The sequence below is a fragment of the Bubalus bubalis genome, chromosome 14, assembly GCF_019923935.1.
Source record: "Bubalus bubalis isolate 160015118507 breed Murrah chromosome 14, NDDB_SH_1, whole genome shotgun sequence".
In the NCBI taxonomy this organism is placed as follows: domain Eukaryota; kingdom Metazoa; phylum Chordata; class Mammalia; order Artiodactyla; family Bovidae; genus Bubalus; species Bubalus bubalis.
Window position 1 is genome coordinate 51,630,250 of NC_059170.1, and position 22,773 is coordinate 51,653,022.

The 22,773-nt window shown below is 40.4% G+C and overlaps 1 protein-coding gene across 1 annotated transcript in view; it reads right to left on the reverse strand.

The window, feature by feature from the left end:
- TMEM236 (transmembrane protein 236) overlaps nucleotides 1–22,773 on the reverse strand; it is a 43,494-nt gene that overhangs the window by 13,739 nt on the left and 6,982 nt on the right. Inside the window, exons 2-3 of the mRNA XM_006052360.3 lie at nucleotides 12,082–12,154; nucleotides 7,155–7,296 (exon numbers count right to left, since the gene is read on the reverse strand). Of these exons, the coding sequence (XP_006052422.1) occupies nucleotides 7,155–7,296; nucleotides 12,082–12,154 (215 nt within the window). The remainder of the gene's footprint in view (nucleotides 1–7,154; nucleotides 7,297–12,081; nucleotides 12,155–22,773) is intronic.

A 22,773-nucleotide genomic window follows, 5' to 3' on the forward strand; every position in this document is an offset into this window, starting at 1 on the left:
CTTTCATTCATGTCCAGCTCTTTGCAACCCCATTGACTGTAGCCCACCAGGCTCCTCTGTCCAAGGGATTTCCCAGGCAAGAATACTGGCATTATTATACAGAGTGAAGTAAGCCAGAAAGAAAAACACCAATACAGTACACTAACACATATATATGGAATTTAGAAAGATGGTAACAATAACCCTGTATATGAGACAGCAAAAGAGACACTGATGTATAGAACAGTCTTTTGGACTCTGTGGGAGAGGGAGAGGGTTGGATGATTTGGGAGAATGGCATTGAAACATGTATAATATCATATATGAAACGAGTCGCCAGTCCAGGTTCGATGCACAATACTGGATGCTTGGGGCTGGTGCACTGGGACAACCCAGAGGGATGGTACGGGGAGGGAGGAGGGAGGAGGGTTCAGGATGGGGAACACGTGTATACCTGTGGCGGATTCATGTTGATATATGGCAAAACCAATACAATATTGTAAAGTTAAAAAATAAAATTAAATTTAAAAAAAGCAGAAAAAAAAAAAAGAATACTGGCATGGATTGCGATTTCCTACTCCAGAGGATTTTTCCAACCCAGGGATCCAGCCTGAGCCTCTAGCGTCTCCTGCATTGGCAGGAGGATTCTCTACCACTAGCACCACTTGGGAAGCCATATAATACACATTAATATACAACAAACATTAAATAATCCTAGATTTTGAAATGGTTTGATGTTCCTCTACTAGTTAAGTGCTTGGATATAGACCAGAGCTAGGAACCCAGCCTGAGACTGTTCTGGGTGACAAAAAACGGACACGTGTGGGAATGAGCCTGATTCCTTGCCTTCAGAACACTTAGCTTTAACTATATGTATTTGTTAGTATAGTTTTAGAAACCTGCTATTGCACCCACTAGACTGTGCATGCATGCTCAACCACATCTGACTTTTTGCGACCCCGTGGACTGTAGCCAGACAGGCTCCTCTGTCCATGGAATTTTTCAGACAACAATACTGGAGTGGGTTGCCATTTTCTCCACCAGGGGATCTTCCTGACCCAGGGCTGGAACCCCAGTCTCCTGCATTGGCAGTTGGATTCTTTACCTAATCAGCCATCGCGGAAGTCCCACTAGATGGTGAGCTCCATGCAAAGGGGACTCTGTCTGCTTTCACCACCTCTCCCTTTCACCACCACTGTACCTAGTGGAGTGTCTGGTATGCATCAGATCCTCTATAAAAATTTGCTGCATAAACGGTAGGAGGGGGACTTCCCTCGTGGTCCAGTGTCTAAGACTCTGGCTTCCAGTGCAAGGGGCCCAGGTTCAATCCCTGGTCAGGGAACTAGATCCCACATGCCACAACTAACAGTTCATATGCTGCGACTAAGACAAATAAATAAAAGATATTTAAAAAAAAAAAAAATAAACGGTAGGAGGAACTCCTAATACGGAGTTCTATAAGCATGAGGGCACCATGGGCATTCTGGTGGGGAAAAAAAAAATCTGCACTAGGGGAAGGAAGCCCAACTATCAAAGCTAGGCTGAATAATAACCCCCCCCTGGGACCCCACCTCCCCCACGTTCTCAATCCTCTCACATCACAGGAAAACTTTTCGAGTCCTGCAAGTGGTCTACCATTCAGATAGCCCTCTGCCTCAGGGTCCTAAAGACAGCTCTTGAAGCAAGATCAGAAGCTTTGGAAGGCATTTGGAATTCCTGGCAGTGCAGCCTGAGTACCTTCCAGCGACCATGGCCACCACAGAGCATGCGCATGAGCAGTGTGAGCTCACCCAGCCTCTAGGACCCCGCGAAGGTGGCGGGGACTTAAGGTTTTCCAAAGCCTCCCAGGCACCAGCAGCGACAGGAGTGACCGAGCACGGGCAGACGTGCCAATGAGTGATTCCAAGAAGAGTTTGTGAGTTCATAGGAAGCAGCCTTTACAACACCCACTCCACCCTAAACAGAGTCTGAGCAAACTATACACAACTTAAAAGGCTCTCTGGCCATCAGCTCCACAACCTGTCACTCTCTTCAATCCTATGCAAGGAAATTTAGATACCAAGAATCCATGACCTATCCCTTTAATTTCTAGCTGGGGCCTTAAATTTTTGTTGCTATTATAAAGTAATGCATGCTGGATTTGCTTCCACACAGGGGGCATAGGTTCCATCCCTGGTCTGGAACTAAGATTCCGCATGCCCTGTGGCCAAAAAGATAATAAAATAAAGTCAGGTTAAAAAAAATAAAGTATTGCCCACTGAATTCTTTATGTTCTCTTTCTCTTACCAGACCCTGAAAATGTTTATTTTGAAAATACCTTGCAATTCTCAAAAACTGCACTTTATATATTAAAAATGTTCATACATTTTACTTCCTTCCTAGAGAAAAAAAATAACAATTAAATGCCAAATTGCTACGATCACGTAAAGCTGTCCTACTCAAAGGGAGTCAGCTCAGACCTGACAGCACCTGATGCCCCATGTCGTTTGGCACAGGGACCACGGCAGTCTAGTTTCTGGCCGGGTCTGCCCTGACCTAATCCTGACAGCTGGTGCTTCATTAGAAGTTATAAATCAGAAACTCTACCCTTCTCTCACCCCCAGTCTGGTAAATGGCTACTTGTTTCTTGAGAAGGGGGGAAAAAAATCCTAGAGCTGACATACTTTTCTGAAACTTCCTTCTTCTAAACAGCAAAGGGAGAGTATAAAAGGAAATGCCTCCCTCCCCTTCTTGGCATGGCTGCGGACTCAGTGTTCCTCTTATGTGCTCTCTAACCACATTGCAAAACACGTTATGGAAACCAGTGAGCACATCGGGTTCAGACTGTGTGATAAGCTTTTTCTTAAAAAGAAGCAAAGGGGAACTCGAGATGCCATTCATTTTATTCAGTTAAAAGCAGTGTCCTTTTTTTTTTTTTTTTTTTTTTAATTTCTTTTCCCATCTCTAACATGCCATTTGGTTATGCAGTGATAAGTTCCATTTCAAAGAAATCTGAGATGGAAATTCCTTTCAGAATTTGGATTTTATCTCTTGGGTTTTAACTTGCTATTGGTCTCAGTTCCTGATACTTTCTATGGTCAAAGGCTCTCAATCAGGGTGGGCATCAGAAGTGCTTGGAGAACTTTAAATAAATTACATATGCCAGCCTTAAAACCCTGCATAACCTTTGAGCGTGAAATTGCACATGGAGGCATTTCACTTGAAGAAATGATCATCTGTGCTGCTGAAGTGCCTGCAGCACTTGGTCCAAGTCTCTGGGTATTAAAGAGACTACACCGAAGGAACTGGAGCACAGCCACTGAGAGCAGATTTATTTGAAAACCTTACACTGCCAACATCATACCTGGCACCTCTTACTGATGTGACAGTGGAAACCGCCTCCTCTGCAGGGCTATGATGTTTTCCACTCAAATAGCCTGTTGATCTCACTTCTAGCAAGTCACGTCTGACTCTGCAGCAAAACCTCATGGAGCAAAACCATCTTGCCACCCGACTGGTACAATCCCCTGTGGCCCCTCTGTGTTTGTCCTCATGAGCAGCCAGTCCATAATGGTCCCTCTCTTCTGCCTAGGGCTGTTGCCGAGGAGTCTGGGCATGTGCGATGCTCAGGGTCTTCTAAGGACAGTGTCTGTGGTCATCATACTGATATCATTCGGCTGCCGTCCAGCAGCAGTTAACTCTCTCTATCTCCAACCTCTGCTGGGCTAGACACATCATGGAGTGAGTGGCTGCTGACTCCTGTACATGGCAGAGGGTCCCCGCAAACAGAGACCCCCTGCACCATCCACACACCTGTAACCTAACTGGGCACGTCTCCCCTGCCCAGCTCAAATACACAGCATCTTATTCATTTTAACGATATCCTTGTCCTTTTCTTCTCAACCCTTTCACTTTTGAAAAAGTCAGAACAATAATGTTTGTAGTAGCTAAAAACTAGGAGGGGACATCTCTGGTGGCACAGTGGATAAGAATCTGCCTGCCAATGTAGGGAACACAGGTTCAATGCCTGGTCCTGGAAGATTCCAAATGCCACAGAGCAACTAAGCCTGCGTGCCACAACTGCTGAAGCCCACACACTCCAGAGGATATTCAACAGTCTAGACCAACAAATGAGACCATGGGAGATACATCTTGGGTCTAGTTTAAAAATGGGAAAGAGAATAACCCGGAAGGAAGAAGAGAGATGAAGTCTAGTCACTAAGAGGTTAGGACCAAGTTAGCAAAATTCAGATGGAAATGTTAAAGTGTGCTCATTTGTACTCACAAATTAGTAAGAGCCACTACCTGGTGGCTCAAACAGTAAAAAATCTTCCTGCCACACAGGAGACCTGAGTTTGATCCCTGGGTCTGGAAGATCCCCTGAAGAAAGGAGTGGCTACCCACTACAGTATTCTTGCCTGGAGAATGCCATGGACAGAGGAGCCTGGTGGGCTACAGTCAATGGGGTCACAAAGAGTCGGGCACGATTGAGTGACTAACGTTAGTAAGAGCAGGAGACATGCAGGCTATATCTTGTATTTTTATTGTTTGCTCACATGACTAGGACTTGACACTATTAGGTGCTATGGGCACCTGTGACATTACATGCCTTGGAGATCTGTGTTCCAGAAAATATTCCCAACTGAGCCACAGTCTATGGGAAATGACCCACTTAGACATTATAATGTGGTAATCACTTGATACTTTGGCATTTCAACTGGTACTAGGAAGTTAGCAGAAAGGATCCCTTGGGCCAGTGAAGATTGGTTTAACCATATATCAAATATAGAGCTTTTATCATTTTTTAAATTTAGAAAAAGAAAAGCTAAATGAAGATCAAATTTTGGTGGCTTGGAATTAAAGAGTTAAGACAGTTGGGGAGGTGGGAAGGGATAGAATGGGAGTATGGGGTTAGCAGATGCAAACTAGCATATATAGAATGGTTAACACCAAGGTCCTACTGTATAACATAAGGAGCTATATTCAATATCTTGTGATAAACCATTATGGAAAAGAATATATAAAAAAGAATGTGTATATATGTACAACTGAATCATTTTGCTGTACAGCAGAAATTAACACAACATTGTAGATCACCTATACTTCAATAAATAAATATACTGATGCAACAACAACAACCAAAGATAATTAGGCTAGTGCGAGAGTATCCATTAAGTCCAAGCTTTGTAGAATACCTTAGTTTCATCTAGCACAAGGTGAAAACTGCAACAACTGGTGTGTATGCATTTCAAACTATCTGGAGAGAGCAAAGAACAGAATATATTTTCTTTACCGACACTTCCTAAGGGAAGTCAAATTAGTCTGAACTCTGTCCCACATCCCTATCCTACCACTTTGATGCTAAGGTAGCATATGCAGTGAAACCATATTTATGCTTATGTTCAGATTGATGTTTTATAATCTATGTTTATGAATTTACATATTAATATTCCAGAGGATAAATGAGAATACCCCATTGATTCAAAATTCATACAATTGATTTAATTAGTAGCCTGTTAAAATGAGTATAGGAGACTATTTGAGTTCAAATTTTACACAAAAATTAAGTATACTTATAATTAATATTTATAAAAGTATCTTGAAAGAATGATAGTTTTTTAAGTGTGACTTTATTAAAGAACGGAGCTACTTAACTAGACATTAACCCTCCTAAGTTTGAGCAGAGAAGAGCTCAAGAAAGAGGCTCTTCAACTAAGAAGCAGCAATTGGACAAGATGTTCTAGAGTCTTCTCCCCAGGACTGACTTCTTCCTTGGGGTTCTCTTATTTTGATTCTTTTTTCAGCATTATTTCCGAATACCAGGAAAATTTCCCTTTAAAAAAACAGTTCATCACTTAAAATATAAAATGCCAATAACTTATGCTCAGAAATATACATGTGCATTTAAAAAAAAGAATTTTCACTAAAAACTTAGAAAGTTCACATTCACATGGAAAATACAGACTCATTAAAAACAGTCCAATTTCAAAATAGGCTTGTGTCATTAAGGAGTCTAAAAAAGTAGTCAAGGGTTTGACAATTCTCAAACCATCTCAGTTTAAGACAAAACACTCAGTTCAGGAAGGCAGGTGTACCTTGGGAGTACCTTTTCCTCCACAGACTCATTGCCTGCCACTGTCATCTTCTCTGCCTTATCACCTGTGTTATTTTAAACATAACAGCCTCTCGTCCCCCACCAAAGGACAAAGTGCAAAATATGAAACTCAGAGTCTCAGATTTCATGGTGGCCTCCAATTCAGTTCTGCTTTTCAAACTGAGGAGCAAGAGTGGCCAGAGGGGTGGTGGCTCACTCTTCCATAAGGAAGGGGTGGTGGCTCACCCCTCAGTCATAAGAAATGACTGTCTAGTGTTTTCCTTCCTGGTTGTAGTAGTCACCTTACTCTCCCAAAGCATTCTCCTATGACTCACTCAATTTACCCCCATCCACCCCATCAGTCCGGGAGTGACGAACAAAACGTACCAATTTTAAATGCAAAATCTTTGCCACCCAATAACCACACCATGCAAATATTGTACATCGAACACAGATACTATCACATAAAACTAAAGTGGAGGGGACTTATGACTGACCAAACAAAATATTCAGTTAACAAAATACTTTTTTAAAAAGGCCAATTGATATTTAGTTTCAACTGTTCCCTTTGGAAAAATGCGGCATATCTTGGTAATCTTCAGCATTTTGACAATTCACAATCATGAAGCAACTAAATTTAAAAAAACACATAAATCTCCAGGAAATATCTGCAGTAGTCATATTAATTCCCATATCAAAAGTATCCAGACTAAAAAGTGTGTTAGTCACTCAGTTGTGTCCAGACTAAACTTCTTATTTATTCATCTAAACTTAAGGTTTTGAGAGAGTTCCTAAAATACAAATGTATAATAATTTACTTATGTAATTTTCTTGTTAGAGCAAACATTAAAGATTTAGTAGTCAATATTTAGTAAGTTTATTCATTTATAAGTACTATCAAAATCAAAAAAAGAAAAGAACTGTATAGCTATCAAAGTAGGTTTAAAAATAATGATATTTAGATATCTTTATTTGTAATCTTCTAACTACAATGTTAGCTCTTAAAAAATATCATGAAACATGTCAACAGATAACAGAATGGGAGAAAGTTGAATTATATGTTAAACTTTTAAAAAATATTTGTATTTAAAAGAATACTTACTCTTTTGCCTCCCTCTAAGAGGATATATCCTGAGTTTTTCAATAATATCAACCACAATCAAGCAAGTCAGAACTAGGGAGACTGGCAGGTCAGGTAACATATCCGGTAACACATCAGTGGAACCATTAATATTCTTTTGAACCTGTTTTCAGAAGACCATTAAGAAGCATTAAATTTTTGTACTTTCTTTGTTCACAGTTCTTTGAGGAGTCTGAAAGAAGTACTAAATTAATTATACATACATTTGCTAAAAGATCAGAAGCATGGTTTTCAGCTTTTTAGGTGTTCAATCCCACAAAGTTTTGAACCATTTCTAAAGATGTCATTAGGATCCATGTTAATGGAAGACAGAACTCTATCAGTTAAAGACAGACTTCAGTAAATGTGCATTAAAATTTAACAGTAGGAATCTCTCCCAACCCAACAGCTATACAGAGCCTCTGAGAGTCCTAGCTCAAAGATGTAGGGAGACAAATATTAGAGTGTAGGGTCTTCTAAGAAGAGAGAGCTGGGTAAACCCAGCTAGGCTTTGGAGCACTTGCTTCATCAGTTTAAGGTATCCACAAAAAAACCTATGGCAAAATCAAGTTAACCGCAGTACATTAAGAGTTTTCAATACCTCTGAGGACAAGAATAAACCAAAGGTTACACCATTACCATTTCTATTCAACACTGTATTGAAGTCCTAGCCAGTATAATGAAGCAAGAGAAAGAAACGGTATTTAAGTATTAGGAAAAAAGAGAAGCAGAAAGTCATTATTCATAGACTATATGATTATAAATGGACAAATCTCTCCCAAAAGGACAAATTATTTCCTCATACCAAAAACAGAACAGTTATAAAAAAAGATTTTTAAAAATGATACCATTTGTTACAACCTCAATAAAATTCCAACTTTTCTGTGGAAAATGATAAGCTGATTCTAAAATGAACATGGAGATTCCTTCAAAAACTAGGAATAAAACCACCATATGACCCAGCAATCCCACTGCTAGGCATATACCCTGAGGAAACCAAAATTGAAAAAGATACATGTACCCCAATGTTCATTGCAGCGCTACTGACAATAGCTAGAACATGGAAGCAACCTAGATGTCCATCGACACATGAATGGATAAAACAGCTGTGGTACATATATACAATGGAATATTACTCAGCCATAAAAAGGAATGCTTTTGAGTCAGTTCTAATGAGGTGGATGAACTTACTGCCTATTATACAGAGTGAAGTAAATCAGAAACAGAAAGATAAATATTGTACACTAACATATATATATATGGAATCTAGAAAGATAGTACTGATGAATTTATTTTCAGGGCAGCAAAATAAAGAAAAAAATAGAGAACAGACTTATGGACATGAGAGGGAGAGGAAGAAGGAGAGGGTGGGGTGTATGGGGAGAATAATACGGAAACTTACATTACCATATGTAAACTAGATAGTCAATGGGATTGCTGTATGACTCAAGGAACTCAGAGAGGGACTCTGTAACAACCTAGAGGGGTGGGATGGGGAGGAAGATGGGAAGGAGGTTCAAAAGGGAGGGGACATATGTATACCTGTGGCTGATTCATGTTGATATTTGGCAGAAAACAACAAAATTCTGTAAAGCAATTATCTTTCAATTTTAAAAAGTGGAAAAAAAAAAAGAAAATACAAAGAGCAAGACATTCTAGAAGAAAAGGAAAACAGGAAGGTTTACTCTTCTGGATACAAAGAGCTATTATAAACATATAAGAATTAAGATATTGTAGTGTTGGCACAGGAATAGAAAAGTAGGCCGTGGAACAGAACGGAAAGCTCAGAATAGACTATGGACACACACATCTGATTTATTAACTACAGAGAAATGTGACAAGGACAGACATTTTAATAAATGGTGCTCAGTCTATTAGCTATTATTTGGGGGAGAAAAAAAACAATCCCTTACTGCACAACACACACAAAAATTAGTTATGGGTAGATTGTGAAGTTCAAAGAGAATTTCAAAATGTTATATAGGAGACTGTCTTTAGGACTTTAAGGTTTAGATTCACAATATGATAAAATTGTTTCAAACAAGTAACCAAAAGAAAATACAGCAAATAAAGTGACACAGTGGACTATTGGCAAAACCAATACAATATTGTAAAGTTTAAAAAAAAAAAAAAAAGCTTTTATCCATCAAAATATACAATTAAAAGCATGAAGTTACAGAATGAGACGTTTGCAATACATAAAATCAACAACAAACAGCCTGAAATCTGAATATAGAAATAATTCCTCCGAATCAATTTTTAAAAGATAAGCAACACATTAGGGGGGAAATGGAATGAAAAATATGCTCAATCTCATTAATTATTGGGGAAATGAAATTGAAAACTATAATGAAATTCAAGAATATTCTCACCAGAATGGTTAAAATAAAAAGGCTGACAACGCAAGTGCTACTGAGGATGGGGAACACAAAGACTGCTCATTCTCTGCTGCTGCTGCTGCTGCTAAGTCGCTTCAGTCGTGTCCAGCTCTGTGTGACCCCATAGACGGCAGCCCACCAGGGTTCCCCATCCCTGGGATTCTCCAGGCAAGAACCCTGGAGTGGGTTGCCATTTCCTTCTCCAATGCATGAAAGTGAAAAGTGAAAGTGAAGTCGCTCAGTCGTGTCTGACTCTAGCAACCCCATGGACTGCAGCCTACCAGGCTCCTCCGTCCATGGGATTTTCTAGGCAAAAGTACTGGAGTGGGGTGTCATTGCCTTCTCTGCATTCTCTGCTAGTGGAAGTCTAAATTAATATAATCTCTTTGAAAAACTGACACTTTTAGCTATAATTGAGTACTTGAATATCTTGTGATCCATCAATTCTACTCCTGCACATTTAACTAACCCAAATGCTTATATATGGCACCAAGAGACACGTTTAAGGATGTTCACAGCAGCAAAAACTGGAAACTGAAATGACCATCAAGAGTATAACTGACGGGAGTTCCCTGGTAGCCAAGTGGTTAGGATTCCAGTCTTTCACTGCTACAGTCCGGGTTCAGTCCCTAGGCAGGGAACCGAGAGCCCACCAACCAGGTGGCGTGGCCAGAAAATAAAATAACACAGAGTAGAACTGATAGAGTGTGATATATTTGTAAAATGAAATACTGTACAGGAATAAAAAATGAAAATGAATGAACTACATCTAAACAGAAAAACAAGAATAGCCCATATTTTGAATGAAAGATACACAGACAGAAAGATCATAGACAGATAGACAACAATTTGATTTCCTTTTATAAAGCTTTCAAAAACAGATAAACTAACCTGTGAAGTTAGTAAGGTAGAAGTGACCTTTAGGATAGAAGGAAAGGTAGCCAGTAGAGATGGCCTTTAGGGAGCTGGCAAAGTTTTATTTTTTGAACTGAGTAATGTTTCCACAGGGGCTTCCTTTGTAGTATCCCATTAATATTGTCTATATTGTGTGAACTTTTCTGTTTGTGTGTTACACCTCAGTGAAAAATAAGAAAAAAGTAAACAAAAATATGCAACAATGGGTGAAACATAATGAGAAAGTTGGCCCAAAGGGGCCATAGATAGTGCACAAACCATAAATAGTGCATAAACCATAAATAGTGCATATAGTTTATCTATGATAAACCACAGACAGTGCGTCACTGTGACAGCAGTGTTCCTTGAAAGGTCATACCCTGCATTTCCGAAGCTCATAGGCACCTCCCAGGTGCTTTACAAGGTCCCTGGGGGGGAAGAAGAGAAAATGACAAATCCAGATGAAAATATTTGTGGGTTGCCGTTTGATGCAAAGTCCATCTCTGTAGCCTTCTGAGGATATTCTGTGTGTTCATATATTGTCCTAATGCTGCATCTAGGACACGTTGCCAAGTCATGTAATTTCTAATGATGTCATCCATTACCTGGTGTACATCTCTCTCATAGCACTAAGCAGACCTACTCTTGCTGCCTGGTTTTTTGCTCTCTACCATCAGTTTAAAAATTACTGAGGGCTGTGCGGATGTGCTGTCGCTTCAGTTGTGTCCAACTCTTTGTGACCCCATGGACTGTAGGCCACCAGGCTCCCCTGTCCATGGAATTCTCCAGGCAAGAATACTGGAGTGGGTTACCATTCCCTTCTCCAGGGGATCCACCTGACCCAGAGATCGAAACCGTATCTCCCGAGGCTCCTGCATTGCAGGCAGATTCTTTACTGCTGAGCCAGCAGGGAAGCTCACTGAAGGCTAGAAACTGTCAAATTTTCTGAGTCCTCTATCCTCGGGATCTAATTTCATGTAATATGCACTTAGTGACTATCTACTCAACATGTAAATGAAAATTTTATTAATAAATTAAAAAATTACATCTTTCAAGCACCTTACAAATAATAAGATTAGCAGGGCATTCTGCTTTGAATTACTATCTGGGTAATAAGAGTTCTCACAGCCTGAAAGTTGTAGCTATAATATTCCTGTTCTGCAGATACCCATCCATCAGAGTCCCTTGGGAGCTGCCTTTGGGTGAAACATAAATTCAAATTTATTTTCAAATAAACATCACATGCAAATTATTTGGCAACAGATATCTTATCAAAGGTCTTATCATGTGAGTGGCTGTTCCCTGAGATACTATTCTATTCTCTTTAAAACCAAGAACACTCATGAAAAACATCAGGTTAGAAGAAACAAAATGTGGATCTTCTCTCAAATTCCTTGCTTTTTTATTATTTTCAAGTGACATTCCTTTCTCCCCACCCCTCTACACAAACACCATAGATTTTAAAAAATTGGCTGTTAGACCTTCCTCCACAATCACAGAGATAACAATGATCTAAGACTGGAGAAAATCAACTTTAAGAAACTTGTTGGGCATACCATTCTGTGAATTTTAAGAACAGGGGAACATTCTAAAATCTCAAAATCTTACAGGCAGGAGAAGAAATCAAAATTCCATACCTCAGTCACTGCTATAGAAAAGCTGAAGCTGGGAAGCGTGGTGAGTACTACACACATCATCATAACAGGTCTCCTAGCAAAGGGGAAAAAATAAGCAAAAGCAATAATGTACAAGATCAACAGTTCCTGTTCCATTTTGCCAGTTGTGCAGTTCTTGCACTCCTTTATAGTTTTTCTAAGAAGCCACTGCTTCCCTATTTCCATTTCCCAAATGTTTGAGTATGGCAAAGGGGAACACACAAAAAACCAGGATGTTTTTCTAGAATAAGAGGGTGAAAGGTTTCCAAATAATTAACAAACCGTCGATGGCTAAAAGCATCACAGCGCAAGACAAATGACGTTCAGTATTTTCATAACTCATTCATTAGAATCCTGTCCAACACGTCAGGCTCTGGTGACCAGTTGAAAAAAAAAGAACAGCATGACTCTCTCTAGGGATACTATAGCCCATGCTGCAAAACTGATCTTTCAAAAAATAAATTAGAAACCATATACCATTAATTAAAGGTGACAAATCTGGATTTTTCTTACCTGAGGGGGGGGAAATTTATATATATATATACACACACACATAAAAATCACATAGTTTTTCATATTTGTTTTTGGACCACCTTTTAAGCCTTGCCTGGAGAATTCCATGGACAGATCGTGTAGTCACAAAGAGTTGGACACAACTGAGTGACTAACACTTTCACGTTTTAAGCCTTGCATGATCAAGCAATCAAACAGTTATTGAGATATAACATATAAATATTTTATGACAGAGAGAAGTAACACATATATTTAGCATTATCAATTCACAGGAAGATACTGTAAAATACACTTAAATTTTTCTATAATGAACTATTTACCTCCTCTCTCCTTAGTTAAGAGTCAGAGTCAGAAGAGTTAAAGTCGGCTCAGTCGTGTCCGACTCTTTGCGACCCCACGGACTGTAGCCTACCAGGCTCCTCCCTCCATGGGATTTTCCAGGCAAGAGTACTGGAGTGGGGTGCCATTTCATTTATAGGATAGTGTGTGTTTAAGCACACAATGTTGGAGTCTTTCAGAAGACTAAGAATTTCTGCCTGCCATGTCCCTCTACTTCAGCCTTATCCTAGATTTTCTAGGTATACACATAAGATAGGGGTGAGATAGCCCAACTCTCATAGCCAGACCCAGAACAACCTGCTAAAACCAGAGGTATGATGAAATTTTAAAATTGGTAGCTTTGCCTCTTGCTCTGAGCCCAGATGAAGATTCTTGAAGCACTCAGCTCTCTGAGGCTGGCAAAGGCATTCACAGAGTCCTCTTCTCAGCTTCACCTTTAAGAGTACCTCAGGAATTATTCCAGCACCTCTTCTTTTTCTATGTTATTTGCCTGATATCTCGGCCAATCCCATCATTTAAACATCACCGACTAGCCCAGGACTTGCAAACAGATTCTAGAATATATACAATGGCCTCTGTCCTGAGATCTGGAGTTGGACACCCACCCATCTATTTGGTATCTCCATTGGATGTCTAATAGACAACTCAGGCTTAACAGATCTGAAAAGGAACCCATACTCATTCCAGTCATCATCCAACCCTGCATGATTTACTGCCAAAGTGCATTTCAAATCATCGTCCACTAACACAGTAGCTCATTCACTATCATCTCTTATCTGCAGTGCTTCGTAACCAGTTTCCTGTTAGTGTTTCTATTCTTGCCAAGCAATATTTTTCCCATAAAGCAAACGTCTAATTTTGTAAATGTAAAACACATCTTACTACTCAGCTCAAAATCACCAGGGCTGGGAGGAGTGGGGAATGGGGAGTTAATGTTTAATGGCTATAGAGCTTCAGTTTTTCCAGATGAAGAAGTTTCTGTGGATGGATGTAGCACACCAATGTGGATGTACTTAATGCCCATGAGCTCTACATTTAAAAATCATTAAGATGGTAAGTTTTATGATAGATGTATTTTACCACAAAATATATTTGTGGATTTAATAAATTTTCTAAAAATCTCCAGTGGATAAGTAATTAAAATAAAATTGAAACCTAGCACCATTGTCTACATGTTCTCCATGATGTGGTTTCTCTTATTTCTTTTACTCTCTTCACTTAGAATGATCTGCCCCTTCCCCAACATCCACTTAACCCCACCATACCGCTGCTGCTGATGCTGCTAAGTCACTTCAGTCGTGTCAGACTCTGTGCGACCCCATAGACGGCAGCCCACCAGGCTCCCCTGTCCCTGGGATTCTCCAGGCAAGAACACTGGAGTAGGTTGCCATTTCCTTCTCCAATGCATGAAAGTGAAAAGTGAAAGTGAAGTCACTCAGTCGTGTCCGACTCTTAGCAACCCCATGGACTGCGGCCTACCAGGCTCCTCCATCCATGGGATTTTCCAGGCAAGAGTACTGGAGTGGAGTGCCATTGCCTTCTCTGCCCCACCATACTAATAACATCTAATAACATACTAATAACATTTTGTTATTCTGTGATCATACCAACCTTGCCCCACCTGCCAGATTTACACTGGCTATTCTTTTCTGACAGGGAGTCTCTGGATGATAGACCTAGTCTAGGTCATAAATCTTTCATGTCTGACTCCTGTTTGCCTATTTCCAAGGTAAGTTGCATGGGACAAGGTACCCTATCTGAGTTGTTCATTACTTTATCTCCAGCATTTAGAACGATATTTCCAAACCATTTTTATACAATAAACTTTCTGGGAATCTTGTAAATCCTATGGACACTTCTCAGAATTTTTAAGTACATAAAATACATAGACTTATACAACAAAGTAATGAGGCTGAAAGACAGTTATCCACAATCTTTTAAAATTTTGATTTAGTAATTTACATACCTCAGAGTAGGAAACGGCAACCCACTCCAGTATTCTTCTCTGGAAAATTCCATGGACAGAGGACCCTGGCAGGCTATAGTCCATGGGGCCGCAAAGAGTCAGACACGACTAAGCAACTGAGCACACAGGCAATATATACACCTAGCTAACGCCTACGCCTTGGAAGGAAAGTTATGACCAACCTAGACAGCATATTAAAAAGCAGAGAGATTACTTTGCTAACAAAGGTCCATCTAGTCAAGGCTATGGTTTTTCCTGTGGTCATGTATGGATGTGAGAGTTGGACTGTGAAGAGAGCTGAGCACCTAAGAACTGATGCTTTTGAACTGTGGTGTTGGAGAAGACTCTTGAGAGTCCCTTGGACTGCAAGGAGATCCAACCAGTCCATCCTAAAGGAGACTAGTCCTGGGTGTTCATTGGAAGGACTGATGCTGAGGCTGAAACTCCAGTACTTTGGCCACCTCATGTGAAGACTGACTCATTTGAAAAGACTCTGATGCTGGGAAAGATTGAGGGCAGGAGGAGAAGGGGACGACAGAGGATGAGATGGCTGGATAGCATCACCGACTCAATGCATATGAGTTTGGGTGAACTCCGGGAGTTGGTGATGGACAGGGAGGCCTGGCGTGCCGCGATTCATGGGGTCGCAAAGAGTCGGACACGACTGAGTGACTGAATTGAACTGAACTGAAGAACATATTGTCTTATTTTCTTTGACATACTCATATCCATATTGCAAAAGATGCAGAAAAGATGAGAGAGCACATTCTGGAGAAAACAATTAGGGTATGGCTTGTGAATCCAATCAACAATCTGAGCAGAAACACTAACAGCTTGCACTGAAGGGCGACAGAGACAGGACAAGATGAAGAAAGGCTGTGAGACTTCCAGGATACGACAGGCAGGAAATGGGCTAATACAGAGCTGTGCCGTGCCATGTGTGCATGCTCAGTCCTGTTCAATTCCTTGCGACCCCATAGACTGTAGCCCACCAGGCTCTTCTGACCATGAGATTTCCCATGCGAGATACTGGAGTGGGTTGCCATTTCCTTCTCCAGGGGATCTTACCGACCCTAGGACTGAATCCACATCTCCTGCATTGGCAGGTGGATTCTTTACCATTGAGCCATCTGGTAAGCCCAATACAGAGCCATTTGGCTGCAAAGATGTGCCATCATTAAGAAAAGGGAAGAATGACTCTGGGATGCCTCAGAGGCCAGGGAAGCTGCCACTTCTACCATGGGCCCAGGGGTTCCCTCCTCAGATGCAGAGAGCAGGCCTGTTGCCCGTGGCCCAGAGGGTGGAGCCCTTACTCTGATAGGTCCAGAGGACAGAGTGTCCACACACACAGGTTGGTTGTCAAGCCTTAAACCTTAGAGCTGCAGGCTAAAACCAACATACAGGCAGACCTTGTTTTGCTGTGTTTCACATTACTGTGCTCTGTAATAAACTGAAGGTTTGTGGTATCATAGAGAGTACACTCAGACATTAACAAGTCAGCTAGCATCCCAAGGAGATATCACGAAGAGTAAAAGGTTCAGAAATCACAGGACACAGAGAATAACTGATGGGACTTGGACACTGGAGAAAACTTCTTAGCAGACTAAATGGGATATGGCTGAAATGACTGTGATGAGCCCATCTTCAAATATTTGAAAAGCTTCAGTATAGACACAGTGAGCTCAGAAAGGAAGTCACCCTTAGAGACACAGTGTGGACAGTTGTCATCACACAAGCGGCAGTTTATGAGAGCCGACAAGAGAGCTTGAAAAGCAATAAAAGGGGACATATGTATCGTATAGCTGAATCACTTTGCTGTACACTTGAAAATAACAGAACACTGTAAATCAACTATACTCCAATAAATTTTCTTTTAAAAAAAAAGGAAGAAAAAAGTGTCATGCTACTGAGAGTGACCATTACATGTGGCTAATTAATTACTGGTAGCCATGCCAGCATAATTTCATAACAAGGACAGTACTCTGAAATTGGTGAGTGTTGAATCACTGAAAATTGGCTGATTGATTGATTGATTGAAGCCAAAATTTTCTTTTTCTTCTTCTTTTTAAAAACTCTTTTGGCCCCACCATGCAGCATCTGGGATGTTAGTTCCCCAACCAGGGATTGAATATGGGCTCCCTGTGGTTACAGCATGGAGTCCAAACCACTGGACAGGATATCCCAGAAGCCAAACTTTTCTATGCAAATTAAAATATGCAACCTCCAAATTAAAATGCTTGACACATAAAAAAGAAAAGCAATAAAAAGAGAAAATCAGGGGGCAATGGGTAGGGCTCCCAGCCATGGCCAAATTCATTGGCATCTAAGGCAGGGCATAGGATGTGACAGCTACAAAGAAGACAGGAAGGAAGCTACACATGGCAGAGTTTATTTCAATACAAGGAAATAAGGAAGACTATCCTCATAATTGCTTCCCAGGAGCCACTAGTGGTAAAGAATACGCCTGCCAATGCAGGAGATGCAAGAGATGTGGGTTCAATCCTTGGGTCAGGAAGATCCTCTGGAGAAGGAAATGGCAACCTACTTTAGTATTCTTGCCTGGAAAATTCCATGGGCAGTGGAGCCTGGTGGGATACAGTCTATGGGGCCTAAAGAGTTGGACACAACTGAGCGAGTGAGCACAATACAACACATTCTCATAATTAGAGACACAAAAAGTCATGAAGCTCCTTTAAAATCAGAGGCAGACTGTCTGTATTGTGAGAAATAGTGTGATAGATGGACACTAAGGTGTCTTCAGCTTTCAGATGATTCCAACACTGAATTCTAAAAGCAAGGGGAAGAGTAGAGTTTTAGAGGTGGAACGGAAATGCAGACAACGTTTTTCAAGGTTATTACTCTGTCAACAAGGACATGGAGGGAATGAGAGGGTCAGAGAGGCAAAAGGAAGGACAGCTGTTGGTGAAGGTCTCCAGAGCCCCAGGAGGTTCATAAAACGCTCTCTGTGCCTCCTTGAGCAAAAGTGACCAGAACAAGGGATCTGACGCTGGACGTGAATAGATCAAAAGTTGGCGAGCCATGCCAGAGACTCAAGTGCACAGTGGCCCTGGAAATCAGTGCCTGATTGGGGTGAGGAAAACAGTCATGAGAACAAGATGCTGAGTCGATAGAGATGAAAGAGGAAGAACTCATGGAATCTGGTGACTGCATATGCAGGAGAGAAAAGCAAAAGTGAATCCACTCCTGCTGACTGACTGGAGGCGGTGGGAGAAGCAGAGAAAGCCTGTGGTCAAGGACAAGAAAGTGATCAGTCTTGGTTTTCAGAAGATGACAGACAGACTGAGAGAAAGAGGGTTCTCTGGGAAGAAGTAACTGTTAAATACCACTGGTTATCTCCTGGCAATTCACCTATGACCTTCTCGGAGGTGCTGGAAAGAGTGAGCTCTGCCTCCTCGGGTGAGCCGGTCACTCATGTGTGTTGCTGTGCACCGTTAAGCTGCTCAGACTCAAGACAAATGGGGTCGGTCTTGACTCCCTACTCACTGGGCAGGTGGTCTTTTAACCTCTGTGCCCCAATTTCCTCACTCATAAAACGAACACTGTAAATGTTCTTCTTCATAAAAGAGAATTAACTAAAACAACACAGGCAGTGTGTTTACAACTCTTTTTGGTACATAGTAATTGTTCAATCAATATTTACTCTCATTTTACTATGATGACAACTAGAACTATTACTGCTATGACTTCCACTGCCACCAGAAACAAATCAACAGCAAATTTTGCAGTGTAAGTTAAGGATGTCAACAAAGGAAAATGTTCCAATTGGAGTCTTTCCAACTTGGCACTGCCTAGGATGGCCGACACGTCATGGTCTGAGGCAGGGGTCCCCAACCTCCAGGATCTAATGCCTGATGATCTGAGGTGGAGCTGATGTAATAATAATAGAAATAAAGTGCACAATAAATGTCATATGCTTGAGTCATCACAAAACCATCCCCCACCATCCTAGTCCATGGAAAAATTGTCTTCCAGGAAACCAGTCCCTGGTGCCACAAAGGTTGGGGCTGGCTGGCTAAAGAAATCATACTCTGCAAGACTCGATAGAATTCCTAAAATATCACCCCAATCCAGTCTGGGAACCCCCAAAAGTCTTCTAGGATTATCCTTCCCCAAGGTACCCTCTCCGAGGAAATCTACTTCAGTTTCAGGTTAGTTTGTAGCTCAATGGTTTCACCCATTCACTGATTAGTCTATACCTCAATGGTTTCACCCATCCTGTGATATCCTAGGCAAAGTTTCCTCTTATTTACTGGGATATAAAATTTGGGGTGGATATAAATAGTTTTTCTTCTTTTCCTCAAACCATGTCCCTAGTTTATTATAAATTATGACAGGCATCCCTAAAAAGAACAGTCATTCCAAAAGAATGAGGAAGTGTTTAACAAGAGTAAAAGGAAGAACACCGGATTAAAGTTCAGACTTCTGTTGGTTTAAAGTGTTCCCTAAACTTTCTGACCTTGTTTCCTCCCTTATAAAATGACAATTATATCCATTCCCTCAACTTTACAACACTGAGTGCAGGCCAAATGAGAAAATGAAACGTAAAATCACACTCTAGTATAGAACAGTCTAGTGGTTGTCAAGAGGGAGAGGACTGGGGGAGGACTGTATATGGCAGCTGCAAACTGCCATATACAGTATGCATAAACAACAAGGTCCTGCTGTATGCCACAAGGAACTGTATTCAATATGCTGAGATACAGACTTCCCTAGTGGTCCCGTGGCTAAGACGCCACACTCTCAGTGCAGGGGACCCAGGCTGGATCCCTGGACAGGAAACTACATCCTGCATGCTGCAATAATTGAAGATTTCACATGCCAGAACTAAGACCTGGCAGAGCCAAATTAAATAAAATATATATCCTGAAACAAACCATAATGGAAAAGAATATAAAAATATGTATATATATGTATAATTGAATCACTTTGCTGTACAGCAGACATTAACACAATATTATAAATCAACCATGAAAAGTGAAAGTGTTAGTCACTCAGTCATGTCCAACTCTTTGCAACCCCATGGACTTTAGCCCCCCAGGCTCTTCTGTCCATGGAATTCTCCAGGCAAGAATACTGGAGTGGGTAGTCATTCCCTTCTCCAGGGGATCTTCCTGACCCAGAGATCAAACCCAGGTCTCCTGCATTGCAGGCAGATTCTTTACCATCTGAGCCACCATTCTTCAATTCTAAAAAATAAATAGAATCACACTATGTATAGAATAGAATCACAAAATATAAGATATTCATCATTTCACTCTATCCACCTTCCCTACTCTCAAAGGATAAAATAAACCGAGAAGATTCTCTGGATACACAGAGTATCACTTCTAGAATTTTCTTCAGTTTTATCATCACTTGTCAGAGTCATTCTGAGGATTAAACCAGATAATGTTTTCAACAGATACTAAATTCAGCATGAGATAATAACACTAACATTCACCGGGTCCTTACCATGTGCTAGGCATTGTGCTCAGAAGTTTTCATGCATAATCTTACTCAATTTCTTAAAACAACCCAATAAAGAAACTAGCTTGTCCCCATGTTGCTCATAAGAAAACTAAACCTTAAAGAATTTAAAGGATGATCTCACAATCAGGGCCAATGCTGGAATTTCAATTCAGGTCTGTACCCCTCAGCCACAACGTCAGGAATTCACTAGCTGGATGACTCACTCTCTCCTGAATACCAGCCACATAGGACCCATGGCACCAGTGTGGATGTACAGAGAGATTCTCAAATAGGCCCATCAACAATGTAGCTGTGAAAGCTAACAATCTATGAAATCTCACATAAACAACTATTTAAGTATTCTTCAAAAATAATTCATACTTTCAATTCCTACTTTCTGTAATAGCAATTATTTTTGCATCATCTTCCTCTAGAAATCAAGTTATATGACACACACTATGTTACCAGATATATTAAAATATTCTATACACATTTTGGGGGATCACATATAATATCCAAATATACATCTTTAGGGAAGATGTATTCTAATGACACTAGAAAAACTGCATTTTTTTTAAACATACTTAGCATTCAAAGTCAGAATATTTTAAAAGTTGCATAAGGTGGAAGAAACAGCACAGAATCAGACCACTCTGGGCTCACAAATTCCAGCTCCACCAGTTATAAACTTTATCACTAGCCAAAGTTAATCACTTCTTCAAGTTTCCATTTCTTTATCTATACAACAAGACTATTAATGGATACCTCACTGGGTTGTCATAAAGTCTAACAGTATGGAATGTGTAAGGTTCCTTGAATAGTACTTAGTAACAATTTCTTCTTTTCTAGGCCAGTAAGTGATAACAATGGCTCGTAAAAGAGGTCATGGAGGGAACAGTTTCACTGAAATCATAGATAACATGCCATCCACCTAAAACTATTTAGAATACATATGACCAACCACACCCATAAATAGAAATAAAAGACTGGAAGAGTATTTTCCAAAAGGAATCAATGAAAGATGTAATTATTGTGACAGCCCAAGACAACTTAGCACAAGGGAAGTAGCTGGACCAGATGTACAAAGAAAAACAACAAACAAACAAAAACACAGACACTAAGGAGCAGAAAGACTGCTGCCTTCTTTCCTTTCAATTGCCCCCAGAGATTGGGACCTCACCCTTCAAAGAAGCAGTTCAGGGCAGTGGTTAGAAGGACCAACCACAGAATCAGACGGACCTGGGTCCAAAGTACAGTCCTTTCACTCACTTGTCAGCTGACCATGTAAGTTTCTTAACCTCTCCAATCTTCAGTTTCCTCTTGGGAATAATAAACTCAAAAAAAGACATACTTCACAGGGTGGTATGCAATGAAATGAAACTGATAAGTTCATTTTATATTACATAATAAATAATCAGTAAGAAGTAATTATAGCTTAATAATAATATATATTAAATACATTATTTAAAAATAATAATATTTTTTCAAGTTTTTTAGGTGGACCATTTTCAATGTCTTTATTGAATTTGTTACCATATTGCTTCTGTTTTATGTTTTGGCTTTTTGACCATGAGGCATGTCGGATCTTAGCTCCCACATAATAATAATAAGCAATATGGGAAGGTTTGCTGCCTAAATGATATTCAGACCTAAAAGGTCCTAGGGATTAAGCCAATGCAGAAAAAGAGAGCACCTTCCTGGGCTGGTGTGGCCAGCTTCCTACTGGTTTACTCCTGTTGTGATTTAGACCCTCCTTATCCCTCAAACACTTCTCGGCCTGGTCAGGAGTCTTGAACAGTTGAGGCAACTCCTAGTAGGTATGAGGGGTGGAGGGCCCAGCTTAGCTTAGTTGATCTTGAGGATTTGGGTCAAGGGTTGGAAAACACCTAAACCCCATTGGTGAAAGCAATGCCAACCACATGATTTATTTTCAGAAACCACTCAGGACATCTGTCCTCCAGGAACTGAAAGTCTCCTAGTGCGTTAGGGGGTGACATCAAGTATCAGGCATTAAAAAGCAGATCCTGGGCCCCACCCTCCCTGGCCACACTCTCCCTACAGTGTTTCTCACTATACAGCTGTATAGCTGTATCTATTATTTTTACATTTCTGTACTTGCTTGAATTAAAATTCCCAGCTCCTTGTTTTTCAAATGTATTCTATGTATCTCAGATGACAAGAACCAGATCTGAAGATTTAAAAGAAAAAATACATTAGGACCGGAGATTATTTGTTCTCAATACCTTTACATGGATCAATATAGTCATTAACCTGAGTTCAATCCTTATTAAGCCATGATTAATTTAAAATATTTCTGTATTATTATTTGAATACGTACCCTTCTCACCACTAAGGTAATAGAATTTATCAATACAATCAAAGTATTA